Here is a 19,240-nt window from a genome sequence, read left to right as displayed (position 1 = left end):
AAGAGTTTATCATAACTTCATGGTAAATCAAATGTCTTTCAATTGAAAAAAAGCCACCTCAGTAAATCATCAGGTACTAATGATCTTGGTCTTAATTATCTGAGAAAAATGAAGATTCATGCTTCTTTTCCAATGCAAAACAAAAATATGAATGCAAGTTTTGTTTGACTTGAGAAATATTTTGAAATGTGAGTTATAAATAAAAAGAAATAATTTAGAAATGGGAAGTAAAACACTAAAACTTGTTTTGGTAAATTCTGCCTCATAACTAGTTTCTTACTATTCTCAGTCCACAAACCCTGCATTCCAATTTGTTCTCAAAGGCCTTCGATTACTCCACACTGACTACCAAAAAAATACATGCAGCTTATGGGGCATTTCCAGAACTTCACAATATCAACCTCACTTCCTTCTCCAGTCATATTTCTTCTAGTCATATTCCAGGAGAAAAGTTTCCTGAAGTCAGGTTCTGCAGCACCCAGGCTGCAGTGTTCAGTGAGGGCTCCCAACGTGACTCTTCTCCTACAGAGTTGAATCTATACCTATTCCAAGGTGATGATTTTGTGTTCACAATGCATGTGTGCATAAACATATTATTGTCCTATAGAGTTTAAGAAAATCAAGCGAAGTGTAGGTAGTTGCACTAATTTTCAACTCTCATAGAAAGCTGACAGCCAAATTATACAGTAGTTCTCCCTTATCTGCAGGGGATACATTTTAAGATCACCAGTGGATGCCTGAAACCTTGAATGGTTCTGAATCCAAGCGCTTTCAATTTGAACACATTTCTGTTCATATCTTCCACTCACACATTTAATTTCTTTTCCATCTTTACTAAACTTGTGATGCATTGTGGCTGTAACTTTTTCAGGGTGAGGTGCAAAACTAGCATGAAATCATTTCTCTTCCTTCACAATTTCATTAATAGATTTTTCTTTTACCATAGATCTTAGCAAACTCAGTATACAATTTCTTTTCTTTTCTTGCTATATATCCAAATTGCTAGCATCAATACTGGTGTGAGAGTTCACCATGCTACTCAGCACAATGCACAATTTAAAATTTATGAATTGTTTATTTCTGAAATGTTCCATCTAATATTTTTGAATCACAGTGGGAACTGTAGAAAACAAAACTATGGAAAGTGAAACCATGGATAAGGGGGAAACTAGAGTATTAAATGAATCAAACCTACTGTGCAGTGAGCCAACTGGCAACAGTGACCCTAAAGTAGTTTATTTGCTCAGTTGTACAGACTTAATATTTTACCTAAAATGATTTACCTAATGCAAAATAGAAACTCTGATTCATCTGTAAAACACAAACAATTCTCATTCAAAGACATGATATGAGGTTCCCAATGGACATCTTACTTCTCAAAGCAGGCTGTTAGTATGACAGTGGAGAAGCCACTCATGCTGGGGGCCCTGACATCTAGCCACGGGCTCTCCACAACCTTAAATGGCTAAGCGGCAGTGAAGTGTCACAGCAGCACAGAGGCTGGCATCTGAATTTGAATCCTGGCTCAATTCACTGGCTGTGAAACACTGTGCAAGTCGTTTAACCTCTCTGAACTATAATTCTTTTATTCGTAAATCTAGAATAACTATACTTGCCACACAGGGCTATTAGAAGGACCATATGCCATATACGTCTAGAGCAGGCACATCCTCCTCTTGTTAATAATAAGAATAATAATGAAGAATATTTTACTGGTCACTTATTAGAAGAAACTAAAATGTAGAGGAGATCGTACTTGCCTGACTCCTCACAGCTATGAGATAATGAGGTAGTGGAGATGCCCAGTGTCCTATACATGGTATGTGTAAAATCTTAAATGACAGCTATTATTTTCACTACTACTCTCACTGTTTCTTCTATTACTGCTATTACTAGGCTTCTACTGTTATTTATAATGACAATATGGCATTCTGAAGGCAGGATTTGTATCTCTTACATTCATTGTTATATGACCTATTATATCAGTACATTTAATCAAATGAATTCAGCCCCCGGTTCTTTCATTGGTGGCCTAGGACTTCTAGCTTACATCTTTGACTCTGTATTTCCATCTCATCAATCCAGTTCTCTTGGGCACCATGAGAATCATTAGGGTATCACTAAGACCTACAATCCTGGCAGTTCATTGCTGACATACTAACTGCCTGGTTTGGGGAGAGAGAGATACTACCCAAAATGCCACCCTCTAGTGAACCAAACAACACAGTTCTTTAGGTGTTGGATTAATTTATCTAATTCCTGCACTACATGAATCTTTGGTGCCAGGAAACATAATAGTGCATCTTTTTTCCTCTCTTTCTACCTGTTGTTAGCTTAAAATTGGAATAGACTAGGCTAAATGCTCAGGAAGAGAAATGGAGGGTAGCTCAGTGTGCCGTGATTATGCATCAAAAGACACTTCATAATCTCTATGCTCACAATAAGGCAGATGTCTAAGCCTTGCTTAATAACAGATAACCTACACTACGACTGTGAAGCAGTACTTCATCTTTCTAAATAAACAAGTGAGAGTATAAAATGGTTTTAATTTGAATATATTTAAATACAAAATTAAAGGTATCGTTTTCTTTTTTATAGTAATTATTTTCAATAGAATAAACAAGTTCTAAGTAAATAAGATGTTGACTACATTCATGATTCATAGCAGCCAAAGAACCTTTAATTACTACATTCTGTCTCCAAAAGCATATTAAAAAATGTTTTTCTCATGCCTTCTTGTCTCTAACTCCGGGCAAGAGCAATGTCTTGAGGAAGTCTTTCTTCATTCCCCAAATAACTCTGACAACATAAAACAAACCCAGATGGCTTCTGAAACTGAAGTCTTTGCAAAGAATACCTGGTCTGTCAATCTGTCAATACTGGTACCATTTACATTAAACAACTCATTTAGCCATTTCTTCAATATTTTATAATCATTATTTTCATACCTGCTTGGACTATTCTGTCACTATGAAGAAACAGTATATTGTGTCTGCAAAATGTGAGGCTTACCGATGCACCGAGAGCCATCTGTTGAGGTTACATATCCACGTGGACAAACACAAAAATAGCTTCCCACAGTGTTGGAACATTCGCCAGTTTCACATATCCCAGGAATGATGCTGCACTCATCAATGTCTAATCAAGGGAAGAAGGAGAAGATGATTGAGAAAGGCCTTCATTAAATAGCTTTTAAAAGAGATTTCTTTTTTTTTAAAGAGTATGAGCACATTCACGGTTGATTCATGGTTGATTAGGTCAGATCATATAACCCTGAAGATACTCTTGTTTCAGGTCCTAAAGAATTTCTCACACGTATCTATGGGAACTGAGATGAAAGCAAACTCCCACGGAACTTAAAACAAGGCCAACTAAAGCAGAACTCGATATCCCTTTTTAAAAAAATACAATTTAAATTGGAAATAAGTAAAAATGTCAATGTTTTAGTTTCCATTCTACTTCAACTAGGGAATTATCCTACTAGAGCCTTTAAAAAAACACATACATGGATTACATTTTAAAATACAGAATAACTATATTTGAAAATGAATAATTTTCACACTATTTGAACCAATGGAGAGTGGCAAATAACTTTTTTTTTTTTCACTTGGCTTTAGGATATGTTTTTGTACTTACATTTGAATATGGTGTAGTTGACATTCTGGGAATAACTTCAATCTAAACTAATACAGAAACACGGCAAAAGGCAAAACTTGGGAGGCTTTGGGAAGTGTCCAGTTTTCCTATTGTACCTCCCTACATTTATCCATTCAGCATACTCAATGCTGGAAATGGTCTATTTCCTTTCCCATTAATGAAAAGTCTGCTTTCTTTTAAATTTTCCCTAAAGCAGAAAATCCAGCCATTTAAATAAACTTTTAATGTACTTCTCTTCTAGTTCAGTAAGCAGAGAGAGGTGGAAAATCTAACAAAGTTGCAATTAGGGACAACTGGGAGTTAATTGCTAATACATTTAAAAAGGAAATGAGCCATTGTGAGAAAAATCCAGCCAACAATCCTGAGATGTGGCTTTTTCAAGGAACAGAGGTAGCTAAGACCAATAACTAGAAGAAAGAACAATAAAAGCCATAAATGTAGATAATTACTGAAAAGTCAAAGTAAGATGACTTTTAGTTTTTCTCTTTTTAGTTGCATGTTTTCTTTTAAAATGTCCAATAAAAAAAGACAAAAAAAATCATATTCTTATTGTAAACACACAAAATTTTTTAAACCCCAAACTTAAAAAAAAAAAGGTTGGCAGTGCCTTTCTTACATCCTTCTATTGGTCTAGTCATTATTTTTTTCCATTTATTCTGACAAGTCACTCCTGCTGAGAAGCTTTATCAGGAAATAACTATATGCTTGTGTGCTTTCTTGGCATGTTCTTATGAAAAAAAAGTTACCAGATTCAGACATTCTCTGAAATAATATCTTCATTTGAGGCTTAACACTTAGCCACTGAAGGCACAGAAGTACAAATAAAAAAATCTACCAATTTCCCAAGAGACATCAGAATTCTAACATGAATTGACTACATGAGGAGTAAATATATAATGTGGTCAAAAAGCTGCCATCAGACTTAATCCAACAAAATAAAACCATGTGTGCAAAATTAGGACCTGTTGCATCCTGTGCTGCTATCTTAGCACAGAGCATCTTAATACGAGTGAGCATGGCTTCAGAAGAGAGATGAAACTAGAATAGCTACACTGAAATTACCATATAAACTGATCATCACCTCTGGGTAAGGAAGAGGAAAAAAAGAAAGAAAAGAAGGGTACAAGGTAAAGCAGGCATTAAAAAAATGAAAAACTAAAACTTGCTTTCTTGCTCTCTTAACGTCTAATATTATACCAATTATCCAGGTGCTTATGGAGCCCAGGATTTTTGCAAATTATTAAACATTAAGAGACTCAACTTTTTCATTTAAGCACTGGCTTTTATTTCTAGGCATTTCCTTTCATAATAAAGAACTTCCCCATGCCCTAGTCTTAAATGCTCATGTTTGACATTTTTCTTTTTTGGAGAAAAAAAATCTGGGACATAGAAGAACATGTGGAGTAACATTCAATCTGTGGTTTTTATGTTAAAATTTTTATTGTGCAAAAAAAAACCTATGTGTTTCACAATTCTCTTTAGAATTGAGTAGGAACCTTAAAAGGCTAGTTTCAATACAGTTATACATAAAAGGCTCTCAGGTTTTGTATAAAAAATAGAAAATCCTTTTCATTCATTTTTGAGGTAGACATCTCCCATATTTTAAACATTAAAAACAAAGGTGCTTTTTAAAAACAACAATAACACCAAGACTCCAAAAAACTGACCAAAACCCCTGCATTTTAATACAGTGATGTCCAACTGAGACGGAAGAGTTCCCCTGGGCCCCTCGCAGGACTTAAGACAGCGGTGGCTTCTTTACTCGGTCGCCATGCTCAAACCCATTGTGGGAGGGGAGCACACAGGTGAGTGGGTGCAGGAGCCAGGGTGAGTACCTTTAGATGCTGGCAGGAACAAACCCTGTACCAGCCCACAGCAGTGTCTAGCTGTTGCCTGCAACTGCTGGAGCCTCAGAGAGTGTGTGTTACAAACAATGCTCTTTTAGCTTTGCCATCCGCAGATGGCTTCGATGTTAAAGAGCTCAGTGCTCAGTGTGTTCCAAATTCTCGTCTGGCGTCCAGGAAGAATCAGGTAACATGAATGAACTGAAGGATGGTATATGCAGAGGATTTCATCGAGCAATGGAAGTGGCTTTCAGTGGTATGGGGATCTGGAAAGGGGATGAAGTGGGAAGAGCATATTCCCCTGAAGTTAGGCCATCCCCAGTCAAACTCCTCTCTGGCCATCCTCAGCTGAACTCCTCAACAACCATAGTATCTGATGTCCAGCTGCCTCTTCACCTCTTGATGTTTCAGATGCTTCTTCTCTCCTTCTCTGCCATGCTACTCTGCTCTTTTGCCAGTGGAGCTTTTGGGATTTTATGGATGCAGGGTGGGAGTTGTGGCGGGTCAGGGTGGTTTTGGAAAAGGCAGCATACAGGCAAGAAAACAGGAATTCGTGTTCTCATTTAGGACTGCAGGTCCAGGCTTGAGGGTGGAGTCTTTGCCAGAGACCCTCACCTCAGTCTTGGACCCAGTATTTTCCTGCCTTCTGTCTGCATTACAGTGTTTATCCATCAATTTAAATTTAGCATTAACATTTATGTTCAGAAGGATGCATGCATTTAGCTCTTTTGAATATTAGTTCTTCAATACTATATGTCATAATCAGACTTGAAAGTAGTATCTCCACATATATAAGACATATATTACCTATGTATAGACTAGTATGCCTGAAGGTGACAAATCTGCTCATGGGAAAAAGCAGTGTCTTAACAATGGGAATTGGTTTCATCCATGTTCTGCACACTGAATATGCTGCCACCTATCTCTCCTTGAACTTTTTTGAATTAGTTTGCAGACTTGGTCTGCAAATATCAGAAAAACTGACTTAAACGGATATAAATCAGAAATTTAATACTGTCATATCTGAAGTCCAGAGGTGGTTTCAGCCAATGTGTCTTGCTCAGTTTCTATGAGACATGTGCAACTAGGCCCTCCTATGTATTTTGACTTGAGGTGCCTTCTCTGATTGGAGCAAAATGGATACAGCAGGTTTAGGCTTGACCTTTGACTGGGACATCTAGTTGAAGACAGAGTATCTTTTCCAGTGCTCTCTCCTGAGAGAAAGAAAAGTTTTTCCAGAAGTCTCCAGCAAATTATCCCTTTTGTGCTAATGTGTTCAATTGGGTCACATGCTAATTGCTGAATGATTCCTCTAGCTAATAAAATGTTCTGATTGGCACAGGCCTGGAATCCTGAACGAATTTTTATGGCCAGTGGAGTGAAGTTAGTTTCCAACTAATAAACAACAATGACAACAACAAACAGCATGGGCAACTGGGTCTGAAAATACACCACAGTTGAAGAATGCAGAGTGTACCAGAATAGCTGGGAAACTGACGGACAATAAGCTTAGCTAGTTAGGCATATGTCAAATCCTGAAGAGTCAAGCCAAGGACTGTGGCTTTTATTTTGAAGGTGATGAATGGTGTCTATGGAGGCATATAAACAAGAGAATTACATAAGCAAATCAATATTTTAGAAAGACAGTCCTTGTGTTTAATGTGGACAGATGATATAATAGTCCAGGGATAAATATAGAGAACTTGAAGTAAGGCTTTATGATGAGGAAGGGAACATATACTCAGGAGATAATACAAAGGAAAAATCAACAGGAAGGACTTTACCACCAGAAAGATATCTCATACTTCTATTCTGATTGACAAGGACGATGACATAGTGCTATTAGCAAAGAATGGAACACGAATAGAAGAACATGTTTTACAGTTAAGTTGAGCTTTGCACATTTTGAACCTGAGATGCTTGAGAGACATCAGTAAACTATCTAATTTACATAGCTAAAAATCTGAGTATGAAACTTAGCAAAGAGGTCAATTCTGAAGATGGACATTTGTGGTTTTATTGCCATATATAAGGATTGCCTTTGAAATTGTAGCAACATATGAGATTTCCAAAGAAGACAAATGAAAAGACTAGAATTGAAGGAGGGAACCATGAGAACCATCAACATCTAAGAAAAAGTCAGAGGAAGAAAAGCAGAATGGGAGTCTGGGAAGGAAAGATCAGGGAGGAAGGAGGAATGATGTGATGAATGGAGGCTAAGGAAGAACACGGTGAAAAGGGGGATTGTTAAGCGTTACTTCAAAGGGCAAAAAAGAGAAAGACTGGCAAGTCTTTGGTAATGTGAAGACTCTGAACACAGCTTTTTTAAAAAAGGAAATGTAATCTAAACAAAACCATCTGACAGATTTCTGACTGCCAAACCACATAACCTCATATTTGTCAACCAACATTTCCTGTATATCTTATACTAAACAGAATATAATGAATAATTTGATAAGTTGTGCTAACGTGATCTCAGATATCACTGAATTCTAAGAACAACGCCCCAGAGCAGGCGTCCCCAAACTTTTTACACAGGGGGCCAGTCCATTGTCCCTCAGACTGTTGGAGGGCCGCCACATACTGTGCTCCTCTCACTGACCACCAATGAAAGAGGTGCCCCTTCCTGAAGTGTGGCGGGGGGCCGCATAAATGGCTCAGGGGGCCGCATGCGGTCCACGGGCCGTAGTTTGGGGACGCGTGCCCTAGAGAGACTGTCCGTTCTAATAGGTACATGTCACAGATAAAAGCCGTCTATGTAACAATTATGTTACAGAAACTTAGTACAAATAAAACAAGAAATTTTGTTTTAAAAACATGTTCTTAGAACATTTTGTTTTCATTGTTGCCACGTATTACACATATTTGGACTATTCCGTATGGTAGCTTTTTGCTATAGAAAAAAGGAAGCATATTTTTGCGTACATTGAACTTCTACTTATTCATATACTGTCTGACATTAGGAAAAGTCATGATTGAAGTGTTAAGTGCAATAATTTGATGCCCATTTTCAGCTTTTCTAAAGACAACAGGCATTATTGATATTATAAATTGCAATGGAATATTGATGTCTGCTCTTCTCTTTTCAGATTTTGAAAGCATGGTGTGTCTGAACTGTATTCAGCATTTCATTGTAATTTTATAAACAGTTTTACTGCGATATGATTCACATGCCACACAATTCACACATTTAAGGTATAAAACTTCAATGATTTTAATATAGTCACAAGGTTGTGCAGCTATTACTACAGCCTGATTTCAGAACATTTTCATCCTCCCAAGTAGATTCCAGCCTATCAGCAATCATTCTTCCTATTTCTCTCCAAGCCTGATCTCATTTCTGCCTCTATACATTTGTTTATTCTGGACATTTCATATAAATAGGATCAGAAAATATGTGGTCATTTGTTTCTGGCTTCTTTCACTTCACTTGTTTTCAAGGTTCATTCATGTTGGGGCATGTATCAGGACTTCATTCCTTTTAATTGGTAAATAACATTCTATTGTATGGATATTATCCATTTATCAGTCAATGGGCACTTGGGTTATTTCCATTTTTCACTTCTTGGCTATTATAAATAAAGTTGCCATGAACATTCAGGTGCTCATTTTGTGTAGACACACGTTTTCATTTCTCTTAGGTATATACCTATAAGTGGAACTGCTGAGTCATACAGTAATTCTATGCCTAACTTGTTGAGGAACTCACAAACTAGTTTCCAAAGCAGCTGTAATAATTTACATTCCCACTAGCAATGTATGAGGGCTTCCCCTCATATATACCACATCCTCACCAACACTCATTATTATCTGCTTCTTTTTTTTTTTTTTTTTTTTTTTTTTGCTTGTAGGTATGAAGTGGTATCACGTTGTAACTTGGTTTGCATTTTCCTAATAATTAATAATGATGAGCACATTTTCATGTGCTTATTTGCCTTTTGTATATTGTCTTTGGAGAAATATCTGTTCAATTCCTTTGCCCAGTTTTTGATTAAGTTGCTTACGTTTTTTACTAATGAGTTATAAAAATTCTTTACATATGTCCCATATATTATATGATTACACATGAATTTCCATGTGAAGTTTAAAAAAAGTTTTTCATTAATATATAATATTTGTACATTTTTATAGGACATACGGCATTTAGTTACATGCATGGAATGTGTAATAATCAAGTCAGAGCATTTAGGATATTTCTCACCTTAAGACTATCATTTCTATGTGTTGGAAATATTTCAAGTCTTGTCTTCTAGTTATTTTGAAATATAAAACACCTTGTTGTTAAGGATAGTAACTATACTGTTATCAAACATTGGAACTTATTCCTTTTATCTAACTGTATGTTTGTACCCATTAAGTAACTTCTCTTTGCCTTCCACTAAGGCCGAACACCTTCCCCAGCCTTTCTTAACTCTTACTCTACTCTCTCACTCCGTGAGATCAATTTTACACACTTCTTGTGAGACCATGAAATATTTTTATGTGCCTATCTCATTTGCTTAACATAACCTCCAGTTCCACCTATGTTGCTGCAATTGACACTATTTTTTTCTTTTTAATAACCAAGTAGTATTTCATTGCATATGTATACCATGTTTTCTTTATCCATTCATCCACTGGTGGATGCTTAGGTTGATTCCATATCTTTGCTACAGTAAACAATGCTGCCATAAGCATGAAGACGCAGGTCTCCCTTTGATATAATAATTTCCTTTGAATAAATTCTCTGTAGTGGAATTGCTGGATCACATGGGAGTTTTATTTGTAGTATTTCTGAGAAATATCCATACTCTTTTTCAGATTTGTTGTACTAATTACATCACCACCAACAGTGTATAAGAGTTCTCTTTTCACCACATCCTCACCAGCATCTGTTATTTTCTATCTTTTTAGTAACAGTGATTTTAACTGGAATAAGATAATATCTCATTGCAATTTTGATTTGCATGTCTCTCATGATTCTTAATACTGAGCATTTTTTCACATCTCTTGACTATTTGTGTGACTTCTTCTGAGAAATATCTGTAATTTGCAAATATTTTCTCCAATTTTAGAGAACTGACTCTTCACTCTGTGGACTGTTTCCTTTGCTGTGCAGAAGCTTTTTAATTTAATAGAGTCCCATCTGTCAATTTTTGTTTTTGTTGTCTGTGCTTTTGAAGTCATAGTCATAAAACGCTTGCCAAGACAATGTCCCAGAGGGTTTACCCTATGCCTTCTTCTAGTAGTTTTACAGTTTCAGGTTTTATGTTTAGGTCTTTAATCCATCTTGAGTTGATTTTTGTACGTGGTGAGAGATAGAAGTCTAGTTCCATTTTTCTGCATATGGATATCCAGTTTTCCCAGCACCATTTGTTAAAAAGGATGTCCATTCCTCAATGTATTTTTGGCACCTTTGGTGAAAATCAGTTGGCTGTAAATAGATTTATTTCTGGGTTCTCTACTCTGTTCTACTGGTTTATGTATCTGTTTTTATGCAAGTACCATGCTGTTTTGGTTACTACAGCCTTGTAATATATTTTTGAAGTCAGGTTAGTGTGATGCCTCCATTAAGTCTATATTAATTTCAGTATTTTTTCCCTAATTCTGTGAAAAATGACATTCACATTTTGATAGGGATCACACTGAATCTGTAGATCATTTGGGGCAATATACTCATTTTAATAATATTAATTATTGTGATTTAAGTATGGGATGCCTTTCCATTTGTTTGTGTCCTCTTCAGTTTCTTTCACCAGTGTTTTGCAGTTTTCTTTATGGAGGAATTCACCTCCTTACTTATATTTATTCTTAGGTATTTTATTATTGTTTTTGCAGCTATCATAAATAGAATTCCTTGATTTCTTTTTTAGCTATTTCATTATTGATGTATAGAAATGCTACTGATTTTGTATGTTGATTTTTTTATCCTGAAAATTTATTGAATTTGTTTATCAGATCTAAGAGTTTTGGGTGCAATTTTTAGGATTTTCTAAATATAAGATCATGTCATCTGCAAAGAGAGACAATTTGACTTCCTCTTTTCTAATTTGTATGCCTTTTATTTCTTTCTCTTGTCTGATTGCTCTGGCTAGGATTTCCAGTACTATGTTGAATATAAGTGGTGAACGTATGCATTATTGTCTTATTCCAATTCTTGAAGGAAAGGCTTTCACCTTTTCCCCATTCAGTAGGTGTTAGCTGTGAGAGTGTCATATATGGCCTTTATTATGTTGAGGAATGCTCCTTCTGTGAATAGTTTGTGGAGTGTTTTTTCATGAAGGGATGATGGATTTTATCAAAGGCTTTCTCTGCATGTATTGAGATTATCATATGGGTTTTATCCTTCATTCTGTTGATGTGATGTATAATGTTTATGGATTTGCGTATGTTGAACCTATCCTTGCATCTCTGGGATAAGTCACAGTTGATTGTTGCGTGTTATCTTTTTGATGTGCTCTTGGATTCAGTTTGCTACTATTTTGTTGAGATGTTGTTTACATCTATGTTCATCAGCAATATTGGCCTGCAGGTTTTTTTTGTTGCTGTTGTGTCCTTGTCTGGTTTTGTAGAATGCATTGAGGACAATACTCTCTTCTTCAATTTTTGGGAATAGTTTGAGGAGAATTGGAGTTAGTTTTTCTATATCGGTTTGGTAAAATTTGGTAGTGAATCCACCCAATCATGGGCTTTTCTTTGTTGAGAGATGTTTTATTACTGATTCAGTCTCATTGCTTATATTGGTTTGTTCAGATTTTCTATTTCTTCCTGATTCAATCTTGTTAAGTTGTATGTATCTATAGATTTATCAATTTCTTCTAGACTTTCCATTTTGTTAGTATATAATTGTTCATAATACTCTTTAATAATCTTTTGCCTTTCTGTGGCATCAGTTATTATGTCTCCTTTTTCATTTCTAATTTTGTTTAGTCATCTCAACTAATTTTGTTAGTCATCTCTCTTTTTTATTGATTAGTCTAGCTAGGGGTTTATCTATCAATGTTTATCTTTTCAGAAAAACCAACTTTTTCATTTTGTTGATTCTTTATATTATTTTTTCCGTCTCTATTTTGTTTAGTTTTACTCTGATCTTTATTTCCTTCCTTCTACTATTTGGGTTTTGGTTTGCTCTTGCTTTTCTAGTTCCTTGTTTTCTAGTTCCTTGAGGTGCATCCTTAATTGTTTATTTGAAATCTTTACACTTTTTTGACCCAGGTATTTATTGGTATAAACTCCCCTCTTAGCATTACTTTCGTTGTATATCATAGGTTTTCGTATGTTGCGTTTCCATTTCTGATTGTTTCAAGACATTTTAAAAATTTCCTTATTAATTTCTTCATTGACCCATTGATTTCAGTTTTCAATGGCCATGTAAGACCATGTTGTTGTATTTCCAAGTATTACACATTTTTTCAATGTTTCTCTTCTTCTTGATTTCTTGTTTTATTCTTTTGTGGTCTGATAAGATATGTGGTATGATTTTGATTTTTAAAAAATTTGTTGAGACTTGTTTTGTGGCCTAACATACGGTCTCTATCCTGGAGAATGTTCCATGTGCTGGTATAAAAAATATGTATTTTGTATCCATATGAAATTTAGGATCCATTCTTCAATTTCTGCCAAAAAGCAAACTTTAATTTTGACAGGGATTGTGTTGCATTTGTAGATTGGGAGAGTACTGCCATCTTAACAGTATTACATCTCTCAATCTGTAAGCATGGTGTATCTTTCCATTTATTTAGATCATCTTTAATTTAACAAGGCTTTACAGTTTTCAGTTATAAAGCTATCACTTTCTCTGCTAAATTTATTCCTGAGCCATGTATTCATTTAATCCTATTATAAATAAAATCCTCTCCTTAATTTCATTTTCAGAATATTCATTGCCAGTATATAAAGATAAAATTTATTTTTGTGTATTGATCTTGCATAACTGCTTAAATCATTCACTGGTTCTAATAGTTTTTAGAGTTCACCATATCCACTAAAGTGAATACTGTAGTCACTTCAGTTGTTACCTTGTCCACTAAACATGTATCATCTACAAATAGATATAGTTTTACTTCTTTTTTTCCAGTATGGGTATCTTTTACTCACCTAATTGCCTAATTGCCTTGGCTAGAACCTTCAGTACAATGTTGAAGAGAAACGGTAAGAGTGGACATCGTTTTGTGCCTAATCTTATGAAAACCATTAATTCTTTCACCATTAAGTATGTTGTTAGTTGTAGTTTTTCATAGATGCCCTCTATCAAGTTGAGGAAGTTCCTTTCTATTCTTACTTTTTTTCCTTTCCTTTCTTAATTTTCTGATCATTTTTATAATACAAGGGCATTTTTTTTTCAAATGCCTTTGGTTTTTTGCATCTATTGAGGTGATCACGGCCTTTGTCCTTTATTTAAATAATATATTGCACTGATTAATTTTCAGATGATGAACCAATCTGGCATTCCTGAGATAAATCTTGATAATGATGTATAATTCTTTCTATATGGGGCTAACTTTGATCATTGATGATGTATATAGTGTTTTCTATATGGGGCTGGATTTTTTTTTTTTTTTGACTTTTCAGAGACTTTAAGTTATTGGTATTTAAAAATAATGTATTTCATGAGTGGAATTCTTATTTTACTTTGGACAGGGTCTACCAAGAGGCTTATATAACCATTCGGGAAGCCTTGTCCTCCAATTCCACATTCTTTTTAACTGAATTCAGGTTTTCTAATTTAATATGAACCGTTAGCCATTGGAGGAGATCTTACTTATTAATTCTTACTATAACTAAGAAAGCTGACATACTAACTTTTCCAGACCAGTCACTTAACATAAAAGCATTTTCCTCTTATATATTATTTGTAAGAAAAGGGACAAACACAATACCCAGTCTTTTTTTGATTTTTTTACCATCCAGTATAAGAGAACACATCAAATCTGGCAGAGACAGTTATGACATTTCTGAATTATCATTGTTTTACCTTCAGCTTCAATAAGCAAATGTTAGCTTTAGCTATAGTCTATGTCTTGATCAAAGGTATTTTTACAGAAAAGAGTTGAATCAGGCTGAAATTTAAACACACTGAAATTTAGCTTACTGATGGTAGCTAAATGGCCATAAAAAGTATATCACTTAAGTAAATATTTTGTTTGAAATAAAAAGAAACAATAGTTAAGGAAAATGATGCTATTCATTCTTTAAAATTCTCAACTTCTCTTTTTTAAAGAAATCAAATAAACAGGTATTGATTGGGCATATACTATTAATTCAGGAACTCATTAAGTAATTGCCAGTTAAAAAGGCCTTTGATTTGCCACATACCAAATACCTAAATGTGAAATAAGGCACAATATAATTTATTCCATCAAATAATACTAACAACATGCTACCTCAATTCAATCATGAGAATCAGCAAAAGTTCTTGGCGGACACAGTAACTGACTGATAAAGGGTCCTAAAGAATGGAGTGGAACTTTAGCAGGGAAGACAGGAGGGAGGAGTTCTTCCAGACAGAGGAAATACTATAGCTAAAGCATGGAGGCAGCCAATTATAAGGCATGGATGGGAAATCAGCAGCTTCCCATGACTTGAGAGCATTTACTTATAAAACGATAAAACTGGAAAGTTAAGTGACAGGCTTAGAATGCCATTTTCAGTAATCCACCCTTGCATTATAGGCAATAAGGAGTAACCGAATCATTAAGCAGGCAAAGAGAGTGAGTGACCAGAACTTCACTTCAGGCAAAGATATCTACCAACGTCGAAAAAGATGATCAGGGTGATGTAGAAATGGGTCAGGGAGAGTAGAGGTGAAGGTATGGTCTAAACTCCAGCTAATGAAGGTGGGACTAGGGAAGAAAAGAATACATAGAAATATATCCTCAACGTAAATGCAAGAATAGGGAAAATGGCAATAAGTTTCATTATTAAGCTAATATTAATAAAATCGGTAAAGTAAAAAATATATTCTGGGAAAATTAATGGCTTCAGGATTAATAATTTGAGTTACGAATATCTAAAAACTGTTGACTGTCTAGAATAAGTTTTTGCAAGGCGATTAGAATCTATGGGTATAGACAGTTGAAACCATCAATGTGGATAAAATCAGTTGAGATGAATAACATAAAATGAAGATATTACAAATGAGGAAAAATGTTAAAGATAAGTCCTAAGGAGATATATTCATTTGAAAGAAGAGAAGCAAGTGAAGATACAGAAATGGTAAACAGAATCACCAGGATTACTCAAAAGCTATTAACTTTTAAGGAAGTCAATAGTGGTAGGCAGAATAATGCCCACCCAATGATATCATTTTTAGAACTTATTAGTTTGTGAGCTTACATGACAAAGAGAATTATGGTTGTTAATCAGCTGATCTTAAGATGCAGGGGAGAAGCAAGTGAAGATAAAGGAAAGGTAAACACAGTCACCAGGATTACTGAAAAGCTATTAAGTTTTAAGAAAGTCAATAGCCGTAGGCAGAATAATGGCCACCCTATGATATCATATTTAGAACCTATCAATATGTGAGCTTACATGACAAAGAGAATTATGGTTGTTAATCAGCTGATCTTGAGATGCAGAGATAATCCTGGATTATCTGGTCCTCTGTCCAATGTACTTACAAGGATCCTTATAGGTAGAAAAAGGAAATAAGAGTGTCAGATTCAGAGACAGATTTGAAGATGCTACACTGTTGGCTTTAAAGATGGAAGAGGCCACAAGCTAAGGAATAACGGTAGTCTCTAGAAACTTGAAAGGGCAAAAAAAAAAAAAAATGGATTGTGCCCTAGACACTTCAAAAGGAATTCAGTCCTGCCGACACCTGGATTCGGGCTTGGTTAGACCATTCTGACTTCTGATCTCTAGAACTGTAAGACAATAAATCTGTGTTGTTTTAAGCCACAAAGTTGGCGGCAACGTGTTATAGCAGCAACAGGAAACTAGTATGTTAAGGAAAAATATTTAAGAATAAACAGAGTAATCAAGAACAGCAAACGCTATGAGGGATTCTAGAGAACATGAGCAATTTTACCAAAGGATAAGTAATAAGTAGACACTTAAGATGACTGGTATATGCACACTAAGCTTTTGGGAAAATTTAAAGTGAAAAAAGGCAGCAAAGAATAGTATAGTGAGAAGTGACTAAAGAGATGAAAGAGTGGTTTTGTGATTAATGTGTTTTAGGATGGCTTGGTAGATAAAGAGGAAGAGTCAGGAAGGCGAAGAGATCCCAACTAGAAAATGAACTACTTAATGGCAAGGGTTAAAAGGAGTACAGAACGGTGATGAAATCAATGTGCAGAGCTGGAACATTTTGCTCTGGAAAAATGTGAAGACACTTCATCAAAGACAGGGAAAATGGAAAATGAGTATGTAGTAATAGAACCGAGGTTGAGTAAGTTCATGTCAGATATCTTTTACTCTTCTCAAGAAAGTAAAATAGAGTACAGATGTTACAAAACTTTACCGTGTATAAGAATCACATGGACAGCTTATTAAACATGTAAATTTTGACTTGCAGTCAAAATGCTTTGGTACTATCCTTTCTTTCCAAACACATAGCACTGATGGATAACACACAAAAAGAGAAAAACAAAAGAAGATGCAGCTGGTTCCAAAATAAAATATAAATATTTCTTTGGACCACCAATAGTATCGAAAAGTAGTGAGCTAAGCTAAAACCAGTTGGACTCCTTCTCCAGAAGCTGTCAGTGGTGGCCAAGAGACTAGGATTATACCTGATGACAATATGGTGAGATAAAGTCTACAGCAGAAATAGTGCAAGGTAGCATGAGAATGCAGAAGAGAAAGGGGCCAGGAAAGACTTCCCTGGGAAAGTGACAGTTAAATTGAAACAGATAAACAGGCCTACAAACAGGCATGAAAATCAAATGGAATATTCTTCTCCAGGAAGAGGGAGGAGCACTCACAAAGGCAAGGTGGATTAGTCCGTTCTCACACTGCTAATAAAGACATACCCAAGACCTGGCAATTTATAAAGAAAGGAGATTTAATGAACTCACAGTTCCACATGGCTGGGGAGGCCTCACAATCATGGGGGAAGACAAAGGAGGAGCAAAGTCACATCTTACACGGTGACAGGCAAAAGAGTGTGTGCAAGGGAACTCCCCTTTATCAACCCATCAGATCTCATGAGACTCACTGACTATCATAAGAAAAGCTTGGGAAAAACCTACCCCCATGATTCAATTACCTCCCACCAGGTCCCTCCCATGACACATGGGGATTATTGCAACCCAATGTGAGATCTGGGTGGGGACACAGCCAAATCATATCACAAGACATGAGAGAGCATAATTTACTGAAAAACTAACTAAACCTACCTGTGTCTGAATCAGAGTGTGTGGAACTAAGTTAGGCCAGACCAGTAAACAGAATGATCAGGCAGGAACTTTATCCTGAGAACAGGAGATCCACACAGGAAAGTGACATGACCGACTTGTGACTTGGAAAAGTGGTTGTGCTGCAGTGTAGAGAATGGACTGCAGTGGAACATACGGGCGGCAGGAGTCCTGAAAGAAAGCTGTTTCCGTAATTTAGAAGAGAGATGATGGTGACAAAGGCAGGGAAGTGGATGAATTCAGAATACATGTAGAAAATATATTGAGACTCCATCTAAATGTCTTGGTGATAAAATGGGTGAGTTGTACCCAGGTTTATAACTTGGTAAAGAGAATGAATAATTGTGCAAATCACTATCATGATGAACATGAGAACTGATGATAAGGTACACGTAGGGTGGGTGTAGTGGGGCTGAAGACTCGGTCTATGTATGCTGAATGTGAGGTAATTGTGGGATGTTTAAAGTATACGTGCCTGGCAGGCAGCTGCATATAAGGTAGTAACTCAGAAGAGAGAGCTGTATTGTAGTTTGGGGGAGCCAACTGCTTATAGATGATTGTTCTGCAGGGATTTGAGGTAAGATAAAAAAAAAATGCAAAAGGTCCATCTAGTGATTTGGATTAAATTAGTTTCACTTGACTGCTGTGAACAATCCCTAGATTGGAATGGGTTATGGAGTAAATGAGAAGTAAGAAAACAGAGAATGATTAGGAATAACTCCAAAGTTTGATGTGAACAAGAAGGAAAGGAGAGGGCAGTTACCCAAGGAGAAGACAGAAAGAAAAAGATATTTTTTAGAATGACGAAAAACACCATGGGTTATGCAGAGGATGAACGCTTGTGATCTGTCACATTATAACAATATTTGTGCATTATTTCAGGGTTTTACTATAGTACAATAGATACTCTTTCTTGTTCCTCTTTTCTATTATTATTAGTCTAGGGAAGCACATTTAAAATAGCCTTTGTTAACATTAACGGGAACTAAGGGAACTTTTTAATTATGAGTTTTTTGTTCACTTAGGCTGAATAATAGCGTTTTTGAAAGGCTACTACTGCAGCAAAGTAATGAATAGTTCCCTTTGGGCCTGAAATCAATACTGCATCTTTCTAAACACTAATTTGCAGTAACTCAGGCATGAAGTAATAACGGTGGCAAGAGGCAGTTCCATCACAGTGCTTTCTAACATTGTAACAATCTGAAAGCTATCTCTATTTCAAAATACATAAAAGTTACTGATAACATAGTCAAACAATATGAGTTTAAGTATTTGGTCTGCATTCCAAAGCAAATATTTCTTGGAAAGCATAGCCATTTGCCAGCAGTGATTTTCCTTCTCTTTTTCTTTTTTCTTCTATCTCTGTCCCTCTCTCTTTTTTTGCGGGGAGGTAGTTTACTT

At 35.7% G+C, this 19,240-nt stretch overlaps 1 protein-coding gene across 2 annotated transcripts in view; it reads right to left on the bottom strand.

The window, feature by feature from the left end:
- Nucleotides 1–19,240, bottom strand: part of FBN2 (fibrillin 2) — a 262,792-nt gene that overhangs the window by 139,199 nt on the left and 104,353 nt on the right. For both annotated transcript variants that reach the window (XM_003920636.4, XM_074381877.1), the window contains one exon: nucleotides 3,013–3,138. In XM_003920636.4, coding sequence (XP_003920685.2) covers nucleotides 3,013–3,138 — 126 coding nt within the window. The remainder of the gene's footprint in view (nucleotides 1–3,012; nucleotides 3,139–19,240) is intronic.

This window comes from Saimiri boliviensis, chromosome 1 (assembly GCF_048565385.1).
Source record: "Saimiri boliviensis isolate mSaiBol1 chromosome 1, mSaiBol1.pri, whole genome shotgun sequence".
NCBI classification, from domain to species: Eukaryota; Metazoa; Chordata; class Mammalia; order Primates; family Cebidae; genus Saimiri; species Saimiri boliviensis.
Note: the sequence above shows the minus strand (reverse complement) of the source record. Positions and strands in the feature narration are given on the sequence as shown.